The sequence below is a fragment of the Grammomys surdaster genome, unplaced genomic scaffold (genome assembly GCF_004785775.1).
Source record: "Grammomys surdaster isolate TR1022 unplaced genomic scaffold, NIH_TR_1.0 125341, whole genome shotgun sequence".
Lineage (NCBI taxonomy): Eukaryota > Metazoa > Chordata > Mammalia > Rodentia > Muridae > Grammomys > Grammomys surdaster.
The window spans coordinates 999260-1018232 of NW_021620215.1; the positions used below are offsets into that span (position 1 = coordinate 999260).

General features: G+C 49.4%; 1 protein-coding gene across 1 annotated transcript; it reads left to right on the plus strand.

Moving 5' to 3' along the window:
- The first annotated feature begins 3734 nt into the window (after positions 1-3734).
- On the plus strand, positions 3735-10520 carry Nhlh1 (nescient helix-loop-helix 1). Its single transcript, XM_028785711.1, has 2 exons — positions 3735-5594; positions 8394-10520. The coding sequence occupies exon 2, from the start codon at positions 8565-8567 to the stop codon at positions 8964-8966; it is 402 nt and encodes a 133-aa protein (XP_028641544.1). The 5' UTR covers positions 3735-5594; positions 8394-8564; the 3' UTR covers positions 8967-10520.
- The last annotated feature ends 8453 nt before the right edge of the window (positions 10521-18973 follow it).

Here is an 18973-nt window from a genome sequence, read left to right on the forward strand (position 1 = left end):
TGCTTTTTTTTTTTTCAGACAAGGGCTTTCTTGGTAGCCCAGGTTAGCCTCAAACGCAATCATTCCTCTCCATTGGCCTTTGCCTGAAGCAAATCCATTGTCCTCTGAACTTGGGTAGAACCTGTCTAGAACTGATCTGGTATGGAGCGTTCACAGCCTTGCTGGGTTGTCATGGGTCACGTCCCTTCCCTGCATCCAAACCTTAGAGTCTTAAAGATGCCCTATATCTCTTATGCTTTAACCATACATGGGCAAAGTGCTTCTTCTGTAGCCAGGCCCAGCGCTGGCACAGACCTAGGTAAGACATGTTCTAGTCTCAACTCAGTCTCTCCCTTATTGTCTCTGGGCAAGCAACCTCACTCCTCTGTGCTACTTTCCCCCTTTTATCAATTCAAACGAGTTGATTCTCTGAACATGGTGGCACCTACCTGAGCTCCAGTATTCAAGATAATGATTGAATTTGAGACTAACCTGGGTTTTGCTTTGTATGTTAACTTTTAAAAAAAAAAAAGTTGGCTATGTGAAGAGGTCAGGGCCAGAGTTTTTGCTCTGCCGCTTGTGTGATGTTGGGAGGGCATTGTGCCTCTCTGGGCCCCAGAGCTCTCTGTAGAGTGTAGACTTTGACAAGAGACTGCTCTCTCTAGTCCACACTGGCTCTGTCTGGTTCTATGAAGGAACAACTGGAGTTTTAGCCTCTTCTCCCTAAGGCCCTCAGGGAAGGGAGCCAGTTGAAAAGATGATCGATTCATGAACTCTCAGAGACAATACAAGGCTAGAAAGGGACACTATTGTCCCCTAACCCAGGAACAGTAAAAATTTGGGAAGTATGGCATTATTTCCTCAAAAGAAATAAAGAGGGAGGGAAAGGGGGAGAAAGAAGGGAAGGAAAAAAAGGAATAAAACAAGAAATAAAAGGCTGGAGAATCTGAAGCCCTTGAAAGGCCAGGGGTCCGATGGGCTCCTGGATACATTTTTATTCTGTGTGAACTTATACTCAGAAGGCAGAGGAGCCTCTCACTCCTGGGTAGAAAAGAGTGGTAGAGGCCATGGGGCCAAACCCAGAAACAGAGCAAGAGAGGAGGTCATCTCAGGGGGCCTAAGAAGCCATTCACCTGAGCTGATGCAACTGTGAGCCAACATTACCATTCTCTGTCCCAACTAAGTGGTTGCTCAGGGGTTAGGGGCTGGGACCCTGGAGTCCGCACTCTTCCCCCAACTCACAAGTGAGGAATGGTCTGAGGTGCTAGAGGGCTGGGATTCAAAACTGAAGTGAGGGAGAAGATCGTGAGAAAGCAGCTTATGAAAGGAGACAGAGGAAGTAGGGTTCCTGCTAGGGCTGAAGGAGGAAGGGAGAGAGGGAACTGAGCCCAAGGGGAGAAAGGCCAGGCGGGTGTGGCCCGGAGGGGAGTAAGCCCAGTACTGGTGGTGACAGATGGGAGGACACAAAGAGGAGAGCTTCAGGGAAGACAGATGGATGGGGGAGGAAAGAGAAGAGGCTGGGGGTGGGGGTGGCACAGTGGTTGGAGGCCGAGGCTGTAATGAGATCGGAGATGAGCTCTGAGCTGAGGAGAGGTGAGTGAATGAGAGGAAGAAAGGGGAGGCCGCCTTAGGAGACAAAGGCGTGAAGGCCTAGGGGGACAGGGGCAGAGGGCTTGGGCTGGGTACTGAGAAGGGGGGCTTCCAGCTGGGCTGGCAGCACAGAGAGTGACAGATTGTGTAGTTAGCCAGAGTGGAGACCCGCTGTCACCTTCTAGAGGCAGAGAGGTAGAGACAGAGAAAGACAGACTGACAGAGACCATGTGGAAACCAAGGGCAGAAACACTAGGTGAAGACACACTACAGCATTGCTGCCATTCCCAAGTGATGGTAGCTCCTGTTCAGGCTTCCCTGGCCTATACTGCCTCCTGTGTCCTAACACAGCTCCAGTCACTGAGGAAATAACACCTCAACCACAGACACTCTCAGAGAAGGGTCAGGTGGTGTGGCACAGCAAGAGTTAACACTGTCTGCTCTCCCTGCCAGCCAGTTTGCCTGGTTGGGTCCCCAGGGCTCCCCACATATGTCATCCCCTCTCCTGCCAAGCCCACTGCTTCCCAGTTTCTCCAGGCCCTCTGCTTACCCTCAAGGACTAGCTCCTGCCCCTGTGTCTAACCTACCCTCCGATGTCCCTCCCCCCAGAACCTCACAGGCTGTGGGAGGGAGAGAAATTTGTGAACCACAATCTCAAAAAGTGAGTGTCTATAAAATGCAAAATAATAAGCACAAAGGTATAATCATTTTCTCCGTCCCCAAGGCCTGTTCTTCTCTCTTCCCTTGCAGGTAAGATCACACACACACACACACACACACACACACACACACACACACATACACAGAGAGAGAGAGAGAGAGAGAGAGAGAGAGAGAGAGAGAGAGGAGAGAGATCCCAACATGAAGAGCTCTCCTCAGCGTCCCTCAGTCATATTTTCTTACATACATAAATGGATGAAACTTCCTGGACCCTTCTGACCAGCCCGCAGGTGCAGGGAGTTGGGATGAATGCCACACAGTTCACTCAGCAGTCTCTTGTGTACTGTTTCACTGGGTGTCACAAGAGCCCTATGGCGAAAGTGATATTATGCCGATGTTACAGGTGGTGAAAAGAATCCAGCAAAAGTTACATGGCTTTCCAAGGTCACAAGGACTCCGGGCTCAGTAGACACAGTGCTTTCTATGGTTTGATGCTATTAACGCCTCTTTGTTACTCAGGAACTGAGTTCCTGAGTGAGACCTGGGACTGGGAGTCCCCAGAGCCTAAGATCTGGGATGACAGATGCGGAGGAAGAAGAACTAGTCCCCTGAGTACATGGGACAGCTAGGGCTGGATGCTTCAGGGACAGAGGTTGTGGGGCTAACCAGCATGTAAGGGGAGTGGCCTGGCTCCCACTCTGCTTCCACCACTGGTCTGTGGTCTCTCGAGGTTCTTCTGTGTTCTTTACCCTTTGGGATCTCCGTCCCCCATTTGGATGACACCTTAATACTTGATTATTGGGTCTCCCTACCTTATAGCTCATAATTTTTCTCTTCCTGACAACTGTCTGCTCTCTAGTTCCTCCATGTGTGCAACTCCCTTCCGCTTCAGGGCTTCTCTCAGACTTTCTCCTAGCTCCCTGTTCCTGAATGTGTTCCTCCATCTGAATCTCCATAGCAGTCTCCTCTTTTCAGGTTTCTCCCCAAGTCTGTCACCTGTCTGTCTGTCTGTCTGTCTGATTGTCTCTCTGTCTCTTCCCCCCTCTCTGCTCCCTGTCTGTCTGTCTATCTGTCTCTGTCTCTCTCTCTTCTCTCTCTCTCTCTCTCTCTCTCTCTCTCTCTCTCTCTCTCTCTCTCTCTCTCACACACACACACACACACACACACACACACCTCTTACATATCCCTATCTTCTGTAAAGGACTGACAGCCTGGCCCCATCCTCCTTCCCTACCTCTCTGTCTCCTCTATGTCTCTGTCACCCTGTGACCACATCTTCTCACTTCTCTGTGTCTCTCTGTGTCCGAGCATCTCCTAGTGTCTCCATTATTTCCCTCAGCTTCTCCCTACCTTCTCCCATCTCCCCCATGGCACTTTCTCCCACTTTCTTGGATGGGTTGGAGGGCAGGAGGGTGGGGGTAGGATTGTTGTTGCTGGGGGCTCATTAGGTGGAGATTGGTTTTTAATCAGCACTATGGCAATGATGATGCAAGAACCAAGCTGCCACCTGATCCCCGGCACCCCCACCCCCTCCTCAGGCCTTCTCTCCCCTCCAGCTCAGCCCATCTGCTGGCGCCTGGGCACCTGTCTGGGCCTGCCCAGGTGGGAGTTGGCACCTCCCAGGCCTGGGGGTAGGGAGAGGAGGGTGAGCTTGGGGAGGAATTATAGGACTCCCTGTAGAGCAGGCCCCACCCTGGAGAAAGCCCAGAAAAGGTGGAGAAGGCACACGGAAGAGGCAAATCCTTCCCGCTGCCTGTTCTCCTAGTAGGGTCTACACTACTTAATAGCATTATCTCACTTGATCTCCATGGCAACCTACACAGTCATAATTTACCCTATTTTAAAGAAAAAGGACATTGAGATTTAAAGGTCATTACTTGTCCAGGGTCATACAGCCACTAGAGCCTCTGTCACTGTAGCTCACTGTGCCTGAAGTCTCTGCCTCTGGTACTGAGGCTCAATGAAGATGTCCTACAGCTGAATACAAGGGAGAATTTCCATGCTGAAACCCAGCCCACTACGGCTCTGTGCTTCCCTTAGCTCCAGAAACTGGCTCCCCTCTCAGGTCACCCTGCAACACACCCACACAGACACAGAGCCACACACACGCACAGGCACAGACCCTGGAGGAGGTTGAGCTATTGACGTGAACGTCATCAGTGTTCATTTGCACATAATTTTGTAGCTACTTTTCTTGTTGCTCATTTGACGGCCTGCACACTCCAGCAGCCTGCACTGCCCTCCTCCTCTCCAAGACCCCCTCCAATCTCTGCCTGCCTTTCTTGGATCTTCTCCTCCCTCTCCTATTAGCTCTTTCCTCTCAGGCCCCTGATTCCCTGTAGATCACCTTGAACTAACCAGCCTAGAAAAACTTCCTGGGGGGTCTCCACCCAGAATCTGACTCTACTCCTGGCCTGGTGATGGGGTAGGTAGAAGAATGGGACCTGGAAGAGAGAGATGATCAAGTTGCTGAAGTCCTGGGATGACAATGGTTAGAACCTGAACAGCAGCAAGAGGCAGCCAGTTAAGCTGTGGGTGCTATCCATGTGAGAACTTACTTAAGGGAAGGACTTTCAGGCTACTGACTACTTAGTCTTTTCATAGTTTCTCGCCTAGTACGTTGGAGAGCCTTCTTCGCAGGAAAAGAGACAGGGAGAAGGAGCAGTCAGAGCCACACTGGGACTCAGAATGGAACTATGACATTTAAATCCCGCTGCTTTGGAGTCTCTCTCCTGCTACCTCTAGTATGGGAGACTGAGGGGGTTCGTCTGTGGTCCTGCCCTGACTCTTGCCTCAGCCCCACCCCTTCCCCAGCTCTCTATTTCTTGCTTATGAAATATGCATGGAGAACAGATGTCCCTGCTCCCCCCCACCCCCCCCCCCCCCAGGGCCAGCCCCCACCCCCAGCTCCCAAGGGGTTCCCAGATCCCTCTGCCAATGGTTGCCTGGCCTGGATGTTTAATATTGATGACGGGGGTGCCTGGGCCAGCCAATAGAGAGCTGGGGGTGTGTGTGTATCTCCATATTTATACACACAGAAGGCTGGCCAGCTCAGGTGTGTATGTGTCTGTGAGTGTGTGAATGTGTGGGTGTGTGAGTGTGTGTATGTATGTGTGAGTGTGATTGTGGGTGACTCCAGTTCTGGACTAAGAGCACCCCTTCTGCCTAGGTCTTACATCTCCACCATGTGCACCCTTCTCATCTGTCCTGGACCCTGCTCAGCTACAACAAGCTGCTCCTAAGAGCTTTAGAAACTGCTCACTAACTTTGCAGACAGATGACCCTTGAGCAGCGAGAAGAGACTGGGGCTCTCTCCACTGTTCCCCTTGCTCACCAGCTTGGATCCCTTGGCAGAGTCCTTCTAGGTAAGGGGAAACCATGGGCTATGGAAGGGTGGGCACATCTCTCCTAATCTCTCACTGGAGTCCCCTCCCAGAACCTTCCCCCAGGAAGGGTCTCTCTGGGTCTCTATCCATCTTTGCTTCTTTTTTACCTACTTCTTTTGGATTCTTTGGGCAGCATCTGTGAGGGGCAGTTGGAGGAAGCAGGGAGAGAATTCCTATTGGATGCTTGGAATTGCTGCTTCCCTGCTTCTCAGAGCCAGAGACTTTGAGAGCAGACGTGGAGGAAAGACTTGAGGAGAATATAGAAGCTGCTGCCGGGAGTGGAGGCGGGGAGGAGGGAGGGGCAGGTGGAGATAGGTCGTGACAGATGGGGAGCAGGAGAGAGAAAGGGAGGACACCAGGGAGTGATGGAGGACTTGGGATCATGGGGACCGGGCAGAGGGGGAATCTGGTTGCTATAAATGTCCTGTGAACCCCAAGGCTGAACTCTTGGTTCCAATTCACTTTGAGAGTGGGGAATTAGGGACACTGCACACGTATGGGAAATGCTCCCCCACGACCCTGCACTATTGCTGTTCTCATCCTTTGGACCCTACAATATGGAGGATGTTTATAATTTCAGCATTAATTAGGTTGTTTTATGTCCCAGTCAGTGTGTAGGTGTCTCTCCACCAGCAGATGCTGGTGGTTTTGTTTGTGTCCCCTTAAGAGCTTAGTAACTGCTCTGGTCTTGAACCTGTCTTCTGTGGGGTAGGGTGGGGCAAGCCTAGAAGAAAGGGTGACTCCTGTGAGAGTGTGTCAGCTGTCAGCTGTCAAGCTAGGGCTGGAGACAGTGACTGGGAAGGATCCCAAGTGATTCTATCTCTTTCTGTCTCTATCAAAGCTGAACTCACTGGGAAAGGCCCAGTGGTTCTGAGACGAGCACACTTAGCTGAGCTCCATAAGGGGAGCTCCAAGAAGCTGCCTCTGTCCTCCTCTGCAGGCCATGCCACAGGCTTCGGGGGAGTTTCCGAACACCTCCCTTACAGAATCACCAAGAGGGCCAGGGAATGGCAAGGGTTAACTGTGCTGAGGTCAGAGCAGGGGATCTGGTGGTCCTGAGCGGGTGCAGGTGCTGAGAAGAAATACCTTTCTTTGGTTCTGATCGGCAGGGTGGTAGGGCCTAATGTCTACAGTGGTGATGTTGAAGAGGTGTGTGGGGGGGGGGGATTCTGAGGGGCTGAACCAAGGTACCTGTGCCAAGGTCCTTATTTCCCAGTGCCCTCGACAATGGCCATCTCTGGGTTAGCCCCCTCCCTCAGTAAGAAACAAGGGTGCAGAAGATTCCAAAGCCAAGGCTTTGCAGGTCCCCACCCCCCACGTTGTTGATCTGCCTTTCCCCTTATTTATTATTATGGAAAAAACCCCCACATAACAAAATTTGCAATCACAACAAATAAGTGTAGGGCTGGAGCACATTAAGTATATTCACATGAAACTGAGCTCCAGAACTTTTTCATCTTGTGAATGTGAGATGCTAGACTGTTTAAAGAATGGCTAGCTCCCCTCTGCCTCGCCCTCCAGCCCCTGGCAACCATCAAGCCACTTGGTTTTTTGTGAATTAGACTACTTTAGAAACTTAAACAGTGGAGTCACAGTGTTTGTCTTTCTGTGACTGCTTACTTCCCATGCTATAATGGCCTCAAGGTTTAGTCTCCATTGCAGTACGGGAGGAGGCACTCAAGGCTCACAGTTTATTATTATGTATACATTGTATCTACATTGTATTTGTCCATTCCTCCACTGGTTGACGTTTGAGTTGCTTCTGCCACTGCTGTGAGCATTCACGCACCAATCTCTCCCAAGTGCTGAAACATCAGTGTATTTCCACTTTTCGTTTTTTGAGGAACATCCAGGCCATTGCCTATAGCAGATGTACCACTTCACAGATTAGGGTTCTCATTTCTTCATACTCTTGCCAACACTGATTTAGTTTTAAGGTTTTGTTTGTTTGTTTGTTTTGTTTTTATACATTCTCTGTCTCTAGTGGATATGAGGTGATTGTTTCACTATGGTTTACTTCACATTTTTAGCGATCAGTGATGTGCCTCGTATTCACATATGTATGTTGGCCATTTGTGCATTATCTTTGGAAAAATGTCTGTTCAAGTCCTTTTCTCGTTTTAAAATTAGGTTATTCAATATTTTGGTTGCTTTTCCTTTTTTGAGACTGACTATCCAGAAGATAGTCTCAAATTCACAGTCCTCCTGCCCCCAGCCTTCTGAGTGCTGGGGTTCCAAAGGAGTAAGCTGCCACAGCTGCCTAGGGACTTCCTCATATGCTTTGCATATTAACCTATTCCCAGAATCCTGGTTTGTGACTGTTCCCTTATTCCATAGGTTGAATTTCCACTGTGGGAATTGTTCTCTTTAGTGCTTTACAGTTAAGTTTGATGTCGACTTTTTTTTCTTTTTGCTTATGCTTCTGTTCTCATAGTCAAGAAATGATGGCCAAGTCCAATGTCTTGAAGGACTTCCCCTCTGTTTCCTTCTAAGAATTCAGCACTTTTAGCCTTCTGTCCTCTCATTCAGCGTTAGTGTCCCTGCTGTGTCCTTTCCAGGACTTTCTCTTTCCTCAGTTATTCCTCCCACTCCTTTCCAACCTACTGGTCTCTCTAGCCTTGGACAACTCTGAAGCCAGGTTCGGCTCTCCTTTACCCCAACTCCCAACTCACAGCTCACACCTCACCCCCTCCCTCCCTACCCCCCCCCTTCCGCGCCCCACTCTGAGCTGCCCACACCTTAAGCGGTCAATTCTCAGTTCATCTTTCTGTGTTTCAGGTTCCAGGCTGGAATCTTGACCATGGAACTTTGAAGTAACTCTGCTTTCCAGAGCTCAGTGGCAGACCCTGGGACTCCAGGCCCTTTCTACAGTTCTCACAGCCCTCTTTTAAGCTCCCAAAGGGAGGGGTGGGAGAGGGTCCGCATTTCCCTAGGTGGGGGTTTTCCATCATGATGCTCAACTCCGACACCATGGAGCTGGACCTGCCTCCCACCCACTCGGAGACTGAGTCGGGCTTTAGCGACTGTGGGGGCGGGCCAGGCCCGGATGGTGCTGGCTCGGGGGATCTCGGAGTGGGCCAGGTCCGGAGCTCCGAGCTCGGAGAGTCCGGCCGCAAAGACCTGCAGCACTTGAGCCGTGAGGAGCGCAGGCGTCGGCGCCGCGCCACGGCCAAGTACCGCACGGCACACGCTACGCGGGAGCGCATCCGCGTGGAAGCCTTCAACCTGGCCTTCGCTGAGCTGCGCAAACTGCTGCCCACTCTGCCCCCGGACAAGAAGCTCTCCAAGATTGAGATCCTACGCCTGGCCATCTGCTATATCTCCTATCTGAACCATGTGCTGGACGTCTGAACTCAGCCTGCATCCTGCCCTGGATTCTCCCCTTTTCCCTGGGCCTCTCCAGAGCCCCCTGTCACCACCATACATTACTAAGAATGGCCGGCTCCTTTCCATCCCAGAGGACCCGGCTCACATCGCTAGTCCTGAAGGCCACTTTCTTCTTACTGGCCCAAGAGTGTGAAGGGTGTTCTTATGGGTTCCTTCAGAGAGTTGTTTGGGCCTAGCTGGTCAGAGTTGCTTGCCAGAGTGGTCAGAATGGAGTCCTTGCTGGGTTTACTAAGCCTAACCTCTATTCAGCTGCTGCCTTTTCTGCCCGATGTCCAAGTTTTCAGAGACCCCCAGACCCTGACTCTCACTCTTCTGGCAATGGTGGGACTCAGCATCAGAAACAGAAGGGGAACTGACTAGTGGCAGAGGTTGGGGGAGCGGGTTCCTAGCTCCCTGACTTGTCTGTCCATGCCTGAGGAGGCAGAGAGACGAGGGAGGTGACTCCTGGGTAGCCAGAGATTATAGAAAAATTCTGCCTTTCTTTTGTCTCTCTCTCGATCCTGAGGCTTAGGATTTGCAGACCTCAGATCTAACTTGGTAGTGAGTGCCTTGCCTTCTTGGAGCTGTCCGGCCACTCCCCGTCCCTTCCCACACCACCATTCCAGAATTCTCCCTTTCCCTATGCCATCTAGAAAAAGGATAAATCAGTCCTGAGATAAGGACGACACCCCCAAACAGCCCAGGGCACCTTGCGAAGGCTCAGGCCCGGGGTGGGGCAGCTCCGCAGCGGCTGCTTCCATCCTAGTAGACCCGTGCAAACTTGCAAAACCCATTAGCTCCTCCCTCAGATACGCAGGGACGCCTGCTACTGCCCTCTATGAATGCTGTAGGGCCCTTCTTATTACATTTCCCCTTTCCTTTCTTAAACTGCCATAGGAAGGAAGGTGCCCCGCCCGTGCTGCTGAGCCCCACCCACCTGCCCAGGAGTCTATGGGCCTTAGACTCCCTGTAGATGAACTCACTGCTTTTCTCTGCTCCATCCATCCTCACACCAAACTACTAGCTCTACAAGGATATTTATTTATGTATTTATTTATTTATTCACTTATTTATTTATTTATAAATATTACTATTTATTACTGAGTTATGCACTTTGGGATAGGGTGAGGGGGGCTCCTTGCAGCTAGCTCTAGCTGGGATCCTCTTGTTTTCTCCCAGGTCACTTCTTCTTCCTTCTCCAGTGCAAGTATGTGTGGGGATCCCTTCACCCACCATACTGGTACCTCTTTCTCAGCTCCATCTGTCCCTATCCCCTTTCCTCTGGAATAGTGCCCCTCCCCAGCACCCCCCCCCCAGCTTCTAGGGGGTCCTCTCTCAATCTCTCCCTGCTGTCCCTGCCCCAACAAGCCTCTTCCAGCCCTATCTACTCCATTCCTCCTACCATCCCTGCTTTTCCCAATACCACCCAGAACAGACCCTGGGATCTGTGTCTGGTGTCCTGTGTGTAAGTCTTTGTCTGGTTGCATTCCTAATTTCTTACAAAAAGAAAAATTAAAGTGACCTCGTTCTAGTACCAGATATGGCTGTGGCTCCTTTGTGTTGGAAAGCTGGCCTGAGGGTTGTGTAGGGTGGCTATTGGCGGTCCTGGGTGTGGAAGCTTCTTCTGAGTGTTTGTCTCATGAGAGCTTCATGTCGTAAGTAAATGAAGACAGAGAAGAGGGGCTACCAAGAAAAAGAAATTGTGATCGTCTTAGCATGCATGGAGTGATTCTGTTTTTCAGATCCTTTTCCCCATGGTCTTGAGAGAAGGCAGCTGAATGTCCTAATAGAATCTGAGTTAAACCTGTGTCCGTGGGTCCATGCTGCTGGAGAAAGTCAGGGCATAAAACCAAAGCATTGCCTTTTCGTTTATCATCTATAGGTGAGGTCAAAGTTGCTTAGAGCCTCAGCTCCTGGTGTGTTCTGTGCTCCTCAGCATTAGATACAGGAGGAAGTGTGATGGAGAACATGTTACTGAGAGAAAGAGGAAGGGGGCGGCGCCGAATGGCTGGGCTTGTCTGACTGAAGCAGGTAGTCATGGATGAAAGTCTAGCCCTGACTAGAATCTAATCTAATCCTGCTCCGAAACACCAAAGTGGGGAAGGTGCTGAGCTGGCATCAGAGGGATTCTAGAAAGCCCCTAAAATCATTCTGTAAAGACATTTTTAAGCCCAGAGAACACCTAACCCAATGTCACACAGCTATTAGGGACAAACTTAAAACTCAGACCCCAGATGTAGCTTCTTTTGGGGGTTGGATGTTTTGACTGAAGACAGTCTCATGGTGCTCCGACTGGCCTTAAACTTGACATATAGCTAAGGGCAATCTTAAATTTGAGATCTCCTTGCCTGTTAACCTCCCAAGTGCTGGAATTACAGGTGTTTACTGCTATAGCTGGCCTCCCTAAAATGACCCAGCCTGAAGGGTGGTGCTCTTTTGAACCCCCTGTTTTAACAGGAGGACTGATAAACAGAGAGGACCACCGCATGGTTAAGAAGACAAAGGTCTAGAGACTGCAGGGGAAACAGAAGATACATTTGGACTTCTGTTTTATTAGTGGTTTGGTGCTGGAGGTGGGACTAAAAGCCTCACATTTGTCTGTCTTGATAAGAGTATTTTTAGGGGCTAGAATATATATAATGTATAGTATATATTAAGGACAGTTCAGTTGGTAAAGTGCATGCCTAGCATGCCCAAGAACATGGGTTTGTTCCCTGGCATTGTATAGAAGGGGCTGTTCTGAAATCTCTAATCCTGGCACACTAAGGTGGAGGCAGTTAGATCAAAGTTATTCTCAGCGACCATTGAGGCCACCCTAGGATATAGAGAGTCTGTCTCAAAAACAAAGCAAGCAGAGAGGAGTAGATTTAGAGGTAAACCCATCCTCATCTTCGAATACTAAATGAAGAAAATGGACATTCTGTGTGTGGCTCCAGGAGTTAGGATCGTGGCCACTGAGGAGGAGTTCTCAGATAACAGATTTTAATTCCAAGAAACACTTCGCAGTTTTTGTAGTACCGGGAACTGTTCAGCCTCAGACTCACCCGGTCCAACAAAGAGGAATTCAATCAGAGGGGCTGGAAAATCTAGTCTGCATAGACACTTAGGGCACATTCCCACCTCAGATGGAATGCTCTGGCCAGAGACCCTGGGAGAGCCTCTCCTGACTTGAGGCCATGTAAAATGGCTGAAGGGGAAGGCTGTGGGAGGGAACGCAGAGGCATTCTCTGGTGCTTGAGGGATGACTACTGCATGCCATCATCAAGAGGGGTTTGGACTAGAGCTGGGAAGGAACTCTCAAGATTCCATGTCTGCTTTCATGTGTGTGAGTTAAATATTTTATGCCCAGAGCCCAGAAAGAGGGTAGGCAAAACTGAGACCAGGGAAATCTGAGAGCTACATGAGCCTCATTCCAAAGGATCCTGGAAGATCATGGAGTCCAGCTTTTCCCTCCCTGCCTCCTTACCTGTCTTCCTCCTTGCCTTCCTTTTTTAATTTATAAAAAACTGGAGACCAGATATCTCTGTGTAGCTCAGGTTGGCCTCTGACCTGCCATCCTTCTGCCTCAGTCTCCCCAGTGCTAGGATTACAGGGGTGCACTGCTGTATCTGCCTAACAACTTTCGTTGTTTATCTATTTACTTGAGACAAAGTGACATTAAATAGCCCAGGCTGGCCTTTAACCTGCCATCCACCTGTTTCTGCCTCCAGAAAGCTTGGATTACAGGTGTGTGCCACTATGCCTGCTAACAACCTTTGTTTCCAAGACAGGTGCCTATCCAGAAAGGTGATGACAGACTGGGACTATAACCCAAGCCCCAGGGTCTGAGGTGTGATTCTAAATGTGAGCATTATGCCGTGTGCTCAGGGAGCACCTCTGTCCCTCCAGGCTGGAGAGCAGAAGGGTTAGGGGCCCCTCCCCTCCCAGGTCCCTTAGGGCCCGGGGATGGTGAGAGGGGACCGCTGCTGCAGCTGTTCTGCTGCTAACTCCAAATTTCTTCAGATAATCAATTGGCCTCGGCTGCCGCTCTGCTCTGCATGGCAGGACAAGGAAGGAGGAAGTGGGGGGAGGGCATAGGAGGTGAGAGGAGGGGCTGGGAGGGGGCTTGACACACAAAGTAGAGTGGTGAAGGAGATGGCAGTCTCTGGGCTGAGGGAAGGAGAGAAAAGTGGGTGTGGCAGAACTAACAGGCAGGGAGAAAGGAAAGGAACAGAACGCCACAGTTCATCTTCATACTGTTCCAGAACCCAGCTCGAAAGCAGGGCATGGTGACTCCTGCCTAGACTCCCAGCACCAGGGAGGCAGAGAAAAACTCCTGAAGTTTGAGGCCCAGACTGGTTATACAGAGAGCTCTGGGCCAACCAGGGTTATGTAGCAAGATGCTGTCTCAAAATCCAAAGAAGAAACAAATGATAGAAGACAAACAGGAAAACAAAACCCAGCTCCAGAGGCAGCATGGTGCAAGCAAAGTGTGTGTGTGTGTGTGTGTATAATGTGTGTGTGTGAGCAAAGTGTGTGCGTGAGCAAAGTGTGAGTGTGAAGTGTGTGAAGTGTGTGTGTGAAGTGTGTGTGTGTGAAGTGTGTGTATGTGAAGTGTGCGTGTATGAGGAAAGTGTGTGTGTGTTTGTGTGTGTGAGGAAAGTATGTGTGTGGGGCTGTAGGAGGGGAGGTTCCTGGGGCCCAGGGAGGGCACAGTCTGACTCATCATCATCCCTCTTTCCCCTTCTAGCTCCATGCACAGCACGAGCTTCTTTGGCTGTTCATGCCCTGAGACCACAGGCCCCTGGCCTTCTCCGTCCTGTCTGCTATAATAACTGCTCCCCTGCCCTCTGTCTCAGAAAATCTCAAGTCAGTGACAGCAGAAGGCAAGGCCCCAAGGGTTGCAGAATGGGGTCTCTAAGCCAGTCCTCCCTACACACACACACACACACACACACACACACACACACACACACACACATTCTCTCTCTCACACACACTCACGTAAACACACTCTCTCCCTCTTTCTCTCTTTTCTCACAGACACACTCACATACATTCTCTCTCTCTCTCTCTCTCTCTCTCTCTCTCTCTCACACACACACACACACACACACACACACACACACAGTGCTGTATGAAGACTGGCAGACATATGGCTCCTTTGTGCCCACACAATGGGGGTCCTGTTTGTGTCCCTTTACAGCCTGGGCATAGAATGCGGGTGCTTTTCTCTCAGCTCACCTACCCCTTCCTTCTCAATGCCCCATGGAGTGCTTGCTTGCCTTCCTTGCCTCCTCTTCTTCCTCTTCCTGGAAGGCCCATCCTTTATCTTTCTGCTTCTTTCTAAAGACCTTTTCTGTGCTTTCAAGTTAGACCTGGTGTGGAAGGTGCATTAACAAGGGAGTTGCCATCACAGGTCATTAACACAAGAGGACACAGAAACCCATAGATCTGTGAGACTGGGAGGTGTAGGGTAGTGGGGGAGAAACAGCAGTGGCAGCAGCGACAGTGGCAGCAGCAGCAACAACAACAGCATTGTGCTAGAGGGAGAAAAAGCCCAGCCCATACCTGGTAGCCAAAGGACTGGTGATATCCAGTTTCCTTCCCTTACTCCCTCCATCCCACCCTTCTTCCCTCTCCCTCCCTCTCTTCCTTCTCCTCCTCCTTTTCCTCTTCCTATTAGTATTTTTGAAACACAGCCTGTCACTCTTCAGCCCAGGCTGACCTTGAATTTGCTGCAGTCCTCCTGCCTCAGCTTTCTGAGTGCTGGGATTAGGGGTATGGGCCACCACATCTGATTCATCTTTACTCTTCACACAACAATAAACAAACTGCCTGCTCGCCTGTCAGCTCCTTCACCTGTGAATTGGGAAGGTCGTCAAGACCTGTCAGAGTGCTGTGAGGCTTAAATGGGGTCTGCATGAGAGTGCTCTGTTTGCCTGGCAGTGGTGCTGCAGCTCTTTAATCCCAGAGTTGTGGAGCTGGGGTGAGGTGGGGTGTGGTTGGGGTGGGGTGGGGAATCTCTGAGTTGGAGGCCAGCCTGGTCTACAGAATGAGTTCCAGGACAGCCAGGGCTACACAGAGAAACCCTGTCTCAGTAAGAGAGAGAGACAGAGAGGGACACACAAAGAGGCAGAGAGACAGAGACACATGCAGGCAGATAGGCAGACACACACACACACACACACACACACACACACACACATCAATTTATACAATACATCTTCATCAAATGATACCACAGGGGCAGTAAGTAGCAGGGCCAACCTATACTTCTGTATAGTTTGTTCACTGTACACGGCAACAGAAGCGAAAGGGTCTGACATTCAACTCCTCTTCCACCAGACCAGCTATGCTCTAGGGAGGATGTATTCATCCTCAGAGAAGAGGGCCTGAATTCAAGCCCCTCATATGGGTTCCTGAAAACTGGTCAGGAGTTAGTCTTCTCTGGAGAGTTGGGAATAAGAAATCTGTGAGTTATACTAAACTAGGACTGGAGAAATTATAGCCAAGGAGGGGGTGGGGTTGAGAAAAACAGAAAGGAAGTCAGAGGCGGCTGTAAGGAACTTTTTTTTTGGGGGGGGGGTAAGGAACTTTTCACTTTTTTCCCTAGTCCGTCTGCAAATCGCGATCATTGCTGGTTAAACACTGCCCCCTGCTGGCCACTAGCAGAGATGGTCTCCAGTCTTCGTTTTCCTGGTGGAGAGCTGCTAAGAAACTGAAAACGGACAAAGAGCAGAGAAACTGCTGGTGGGGCGTGCAACTCAGGGTTCCGTTCCTGGGAGGCGGAGGAAGGTACTGACTAGGTACCTCGACTAAACTTTATGTTTTACTTATTCATTGACTAGAAAGAATTTCAAATCCTTTTTGTCTGTGACTCTTTCATTTGCTGTGTGTATGCACCTATACCTTAATGCTTGTTTCTTGTTCCCTTCCTTTCCACAAAACATTTTTTAAACTGTGTGCATGCAGCTACACACATGCACACATGCACACATGCACACATGCACACATTCACCTGCACACACCAGCATAGGTGTCAGTGGAGGCCGGAAGTGCTGGATGCTCCAGGGCTGGAGTTACAAGTGTTGTGAGCCACTCGATGTGGGTGTTGGGTACCATACACTTCTGCAAGAACGGTACACACGCATAACCTCTGAGCCGCTGGCCAATCCTTTCCTACCCTTCTTTATGGAAGAACCTGGGTGGCAGCTGTCCAATGGACAGCAAGAACAAGGAGCTGGTTTCCCCTCCCTGAAGGTTTCTTCTTTCCCTCTGAGCTTTACTTCTTTCTTTCAGCTCCATCAGCCACATGGCTGTTTGCACGTTCCAGTTTTGGTTTTTTTTGTTGTTGTTTGTTTGTATTTTTGTTTTTTGTTTTTTGTTTTTTTGTTTTTTTGGTTCCTGACCCACTTCATTCTCAGTTCAGATTCCAGCTTCTCCCTACCATGGACAACTTGGATCTTCTGAGAGGAAGAGGAGGGGAAAGATCGGGGCTGAGCCGCAGCCTGGCTACCCGTCTACCTCTTTTTTTCTTTTAACCTCCATGGCATTCACATCCAGCTTCCCTTTTATAATTTTAAAGGATTATATTTCTTCCAGTGCAATGCATATCTATTGCAAAAGCATGTGTATCCAGCATTGCTGCACGTTCTACTACGGGCTCAGTGCCACCCCCCTCAGAGCTACTTAGGATGGGATGTGGGGACGCAGACATGGAAACACATGAGCTACATGTAAAAAACAGAAGTGGTACAAGGAAGGCTGAGGGGGTGGGAACAGGTGAGACTCAAGCTGGATTCTGAAGGCTAACGGGCTCCTGCAGGCCAGCAAGAGGATTATAGTGAGCAGTATAGCATGCTGCCAAGAACCTTCTCTGGACAGAGACACTCTCTTCCCTTGTGTAGGAGTGCTGACTTGCAGATGATTCTCCAGGACTTGCCTTGGGAAGGAGGAAGCTCTCTCCCTGGGGCATCTGCATGCAATGACTAGTTAGTGTGGGCTATTCCAGCCTGAGAGTTCTTGTGAGATCATCAGAGACCTCTGTAGCAATCCTGTGATTACCACATATCTGGGAGCACTTGCTGACTACAATGTCAGAATCACAGAATCCAGTTCCCAGTGGGGATGTGGTTCAGCCATTGAATGCTCGCTTACCATGTCTGTGTGAGGCTCTGGGTTCAGTCTCCAGAAATGAAAATAACAAACAGAACACATAGAACAAAACAAAAAAACAGGGTTTTTGCAGGGTATGGGCAATCTCAGTGCTTTTGTAGCTAAGGGAAAAACAAAACAAAACAAGCCACATCCATTTCCCAGGGAACAATCCCTGGAACAGGAATATTCCAGGTAGAAGGCATCACTGATGTGGAGGATGTGGATCTCTGAGAAGGTGGGTTTTTTTTTCTTTTTTCATTCTTTTTTTTCTTTTTCTTTTTTCTTTTTTCTTTTTCTTTTTTTTACCAGTTGAGTATTACTGGGACAAAACCACAAGATGGGATGGGAGAGGGGTGGATAGTGTCCAGTTCTTTGCTACACGCTGATAGAAAAACAGTGGACAGGCTGTAATATGATATAGGTGTCATCATCATTTTTTTTATGTTAAAAATGTCACTTTAAGGGTCTGGAAAGATGGTTCAGCAGTTAATACTGAATACTGCTCTTTGCAGAGGACTCAAAGTCTGTTCCCAGTATCCAGGCTCACAACTTCCTGTAACTTCAGGCCCAGGGGATTTGACCCCTCTTCTGTCCTCTAAAGGCCATTTATTATGTGTATGTGCATATACACACATAATTAAAAATAAATTAACATCTTTTTTTTTAAAGTTACTTTGGGGGTGGGAGAGATGGATCAGCTGTTAAGGGCACTTAACTGACTGCTTGTTCTTCCAGAGGTCCTGAGTTCAATTCCCAGCAACCGCATGGCAGCTCACAACCATCTGTAATGGGATCTGATGCCCTCTTCTGGTGTGTCTGAAGAGAGTGACAGTATGCTCGCATACATAAAATAAATAAATCTTTTTTTAAAATGTCACTTTTACGGCAAGCATGCTGATGCACTCCTATAACCCAGGTCCTCGAGAGGATCTTGGGTTTGAGTTTAAGGCCAGCCTGAGATACATAGCAAGCACAAAGGTTTGAATGAGAACGGCTCCCAGAAGTTCATATCTTTGAATGCTTGGTCCCTAGTTGGTGAAACTGTTTGAGAAGGATTAAGAGGCGGTGGCCTTATTGGAGAATGTGTTGGAGATGCGCGCTGGGGGTGGGCTTTGAGGTGTTAAAAAGCTTATGCCATTCCAGTTGGCTTTCTGTCTCAGGCTCTTGTTTGTGGATCAGATGTGATCTCTCAGCTACTATTCCAGTGCTGTGACTGCTTGCCTGCTGCCATGCACCACCACGATGGTCATGGACTCTACTGTCTGAAACTGTAAGGAGGCTCACAATTAGATTTTTTTTTTTTCGGTTTTTCGAGACAGGGTTTCTCTGTATAGCCCTGGCTGTCCTGGAACTCACTCTGTAGACCAGGCTGGCCTCGAACTCAGAAATCCGCCTGCCTCTGCCTCTCAAGTGCTGGGATTAAAAAAGGCGTGCGCCACCACCGCCCGGCTAGATGTTTTCTTGTACAAGTTATTTGGTCATGGTGTCTCTTTCAGCAATAGAAAGGTAACTAAGGCAGCAAGATCTTGATCTTGCTTCCAACCACACACACACACACACACACACAAATATATAGATACATTGTGATATATGACACACAGACACACACACCATAGGAGTTAGACCTAGGCAGGAACAGTTTTAGGCAGCTGTTGCAAAGCTAATTGCATAAGGCTTTGTATTTGGCCTGTGGCAATGGGGAAGAGAAAACAGGTTTAGGAAAGCTCTTTAAATGGTAAATCAACAGGTTGTGGTAATGTAGTGCACAGGTACGGTGGGAGAGGGCAGCTGGGGGCAGAACAAGCTGTACAACCAGTGTCTGAGGCTCCTTCCATGGAGTGGTCGAGAAGGAC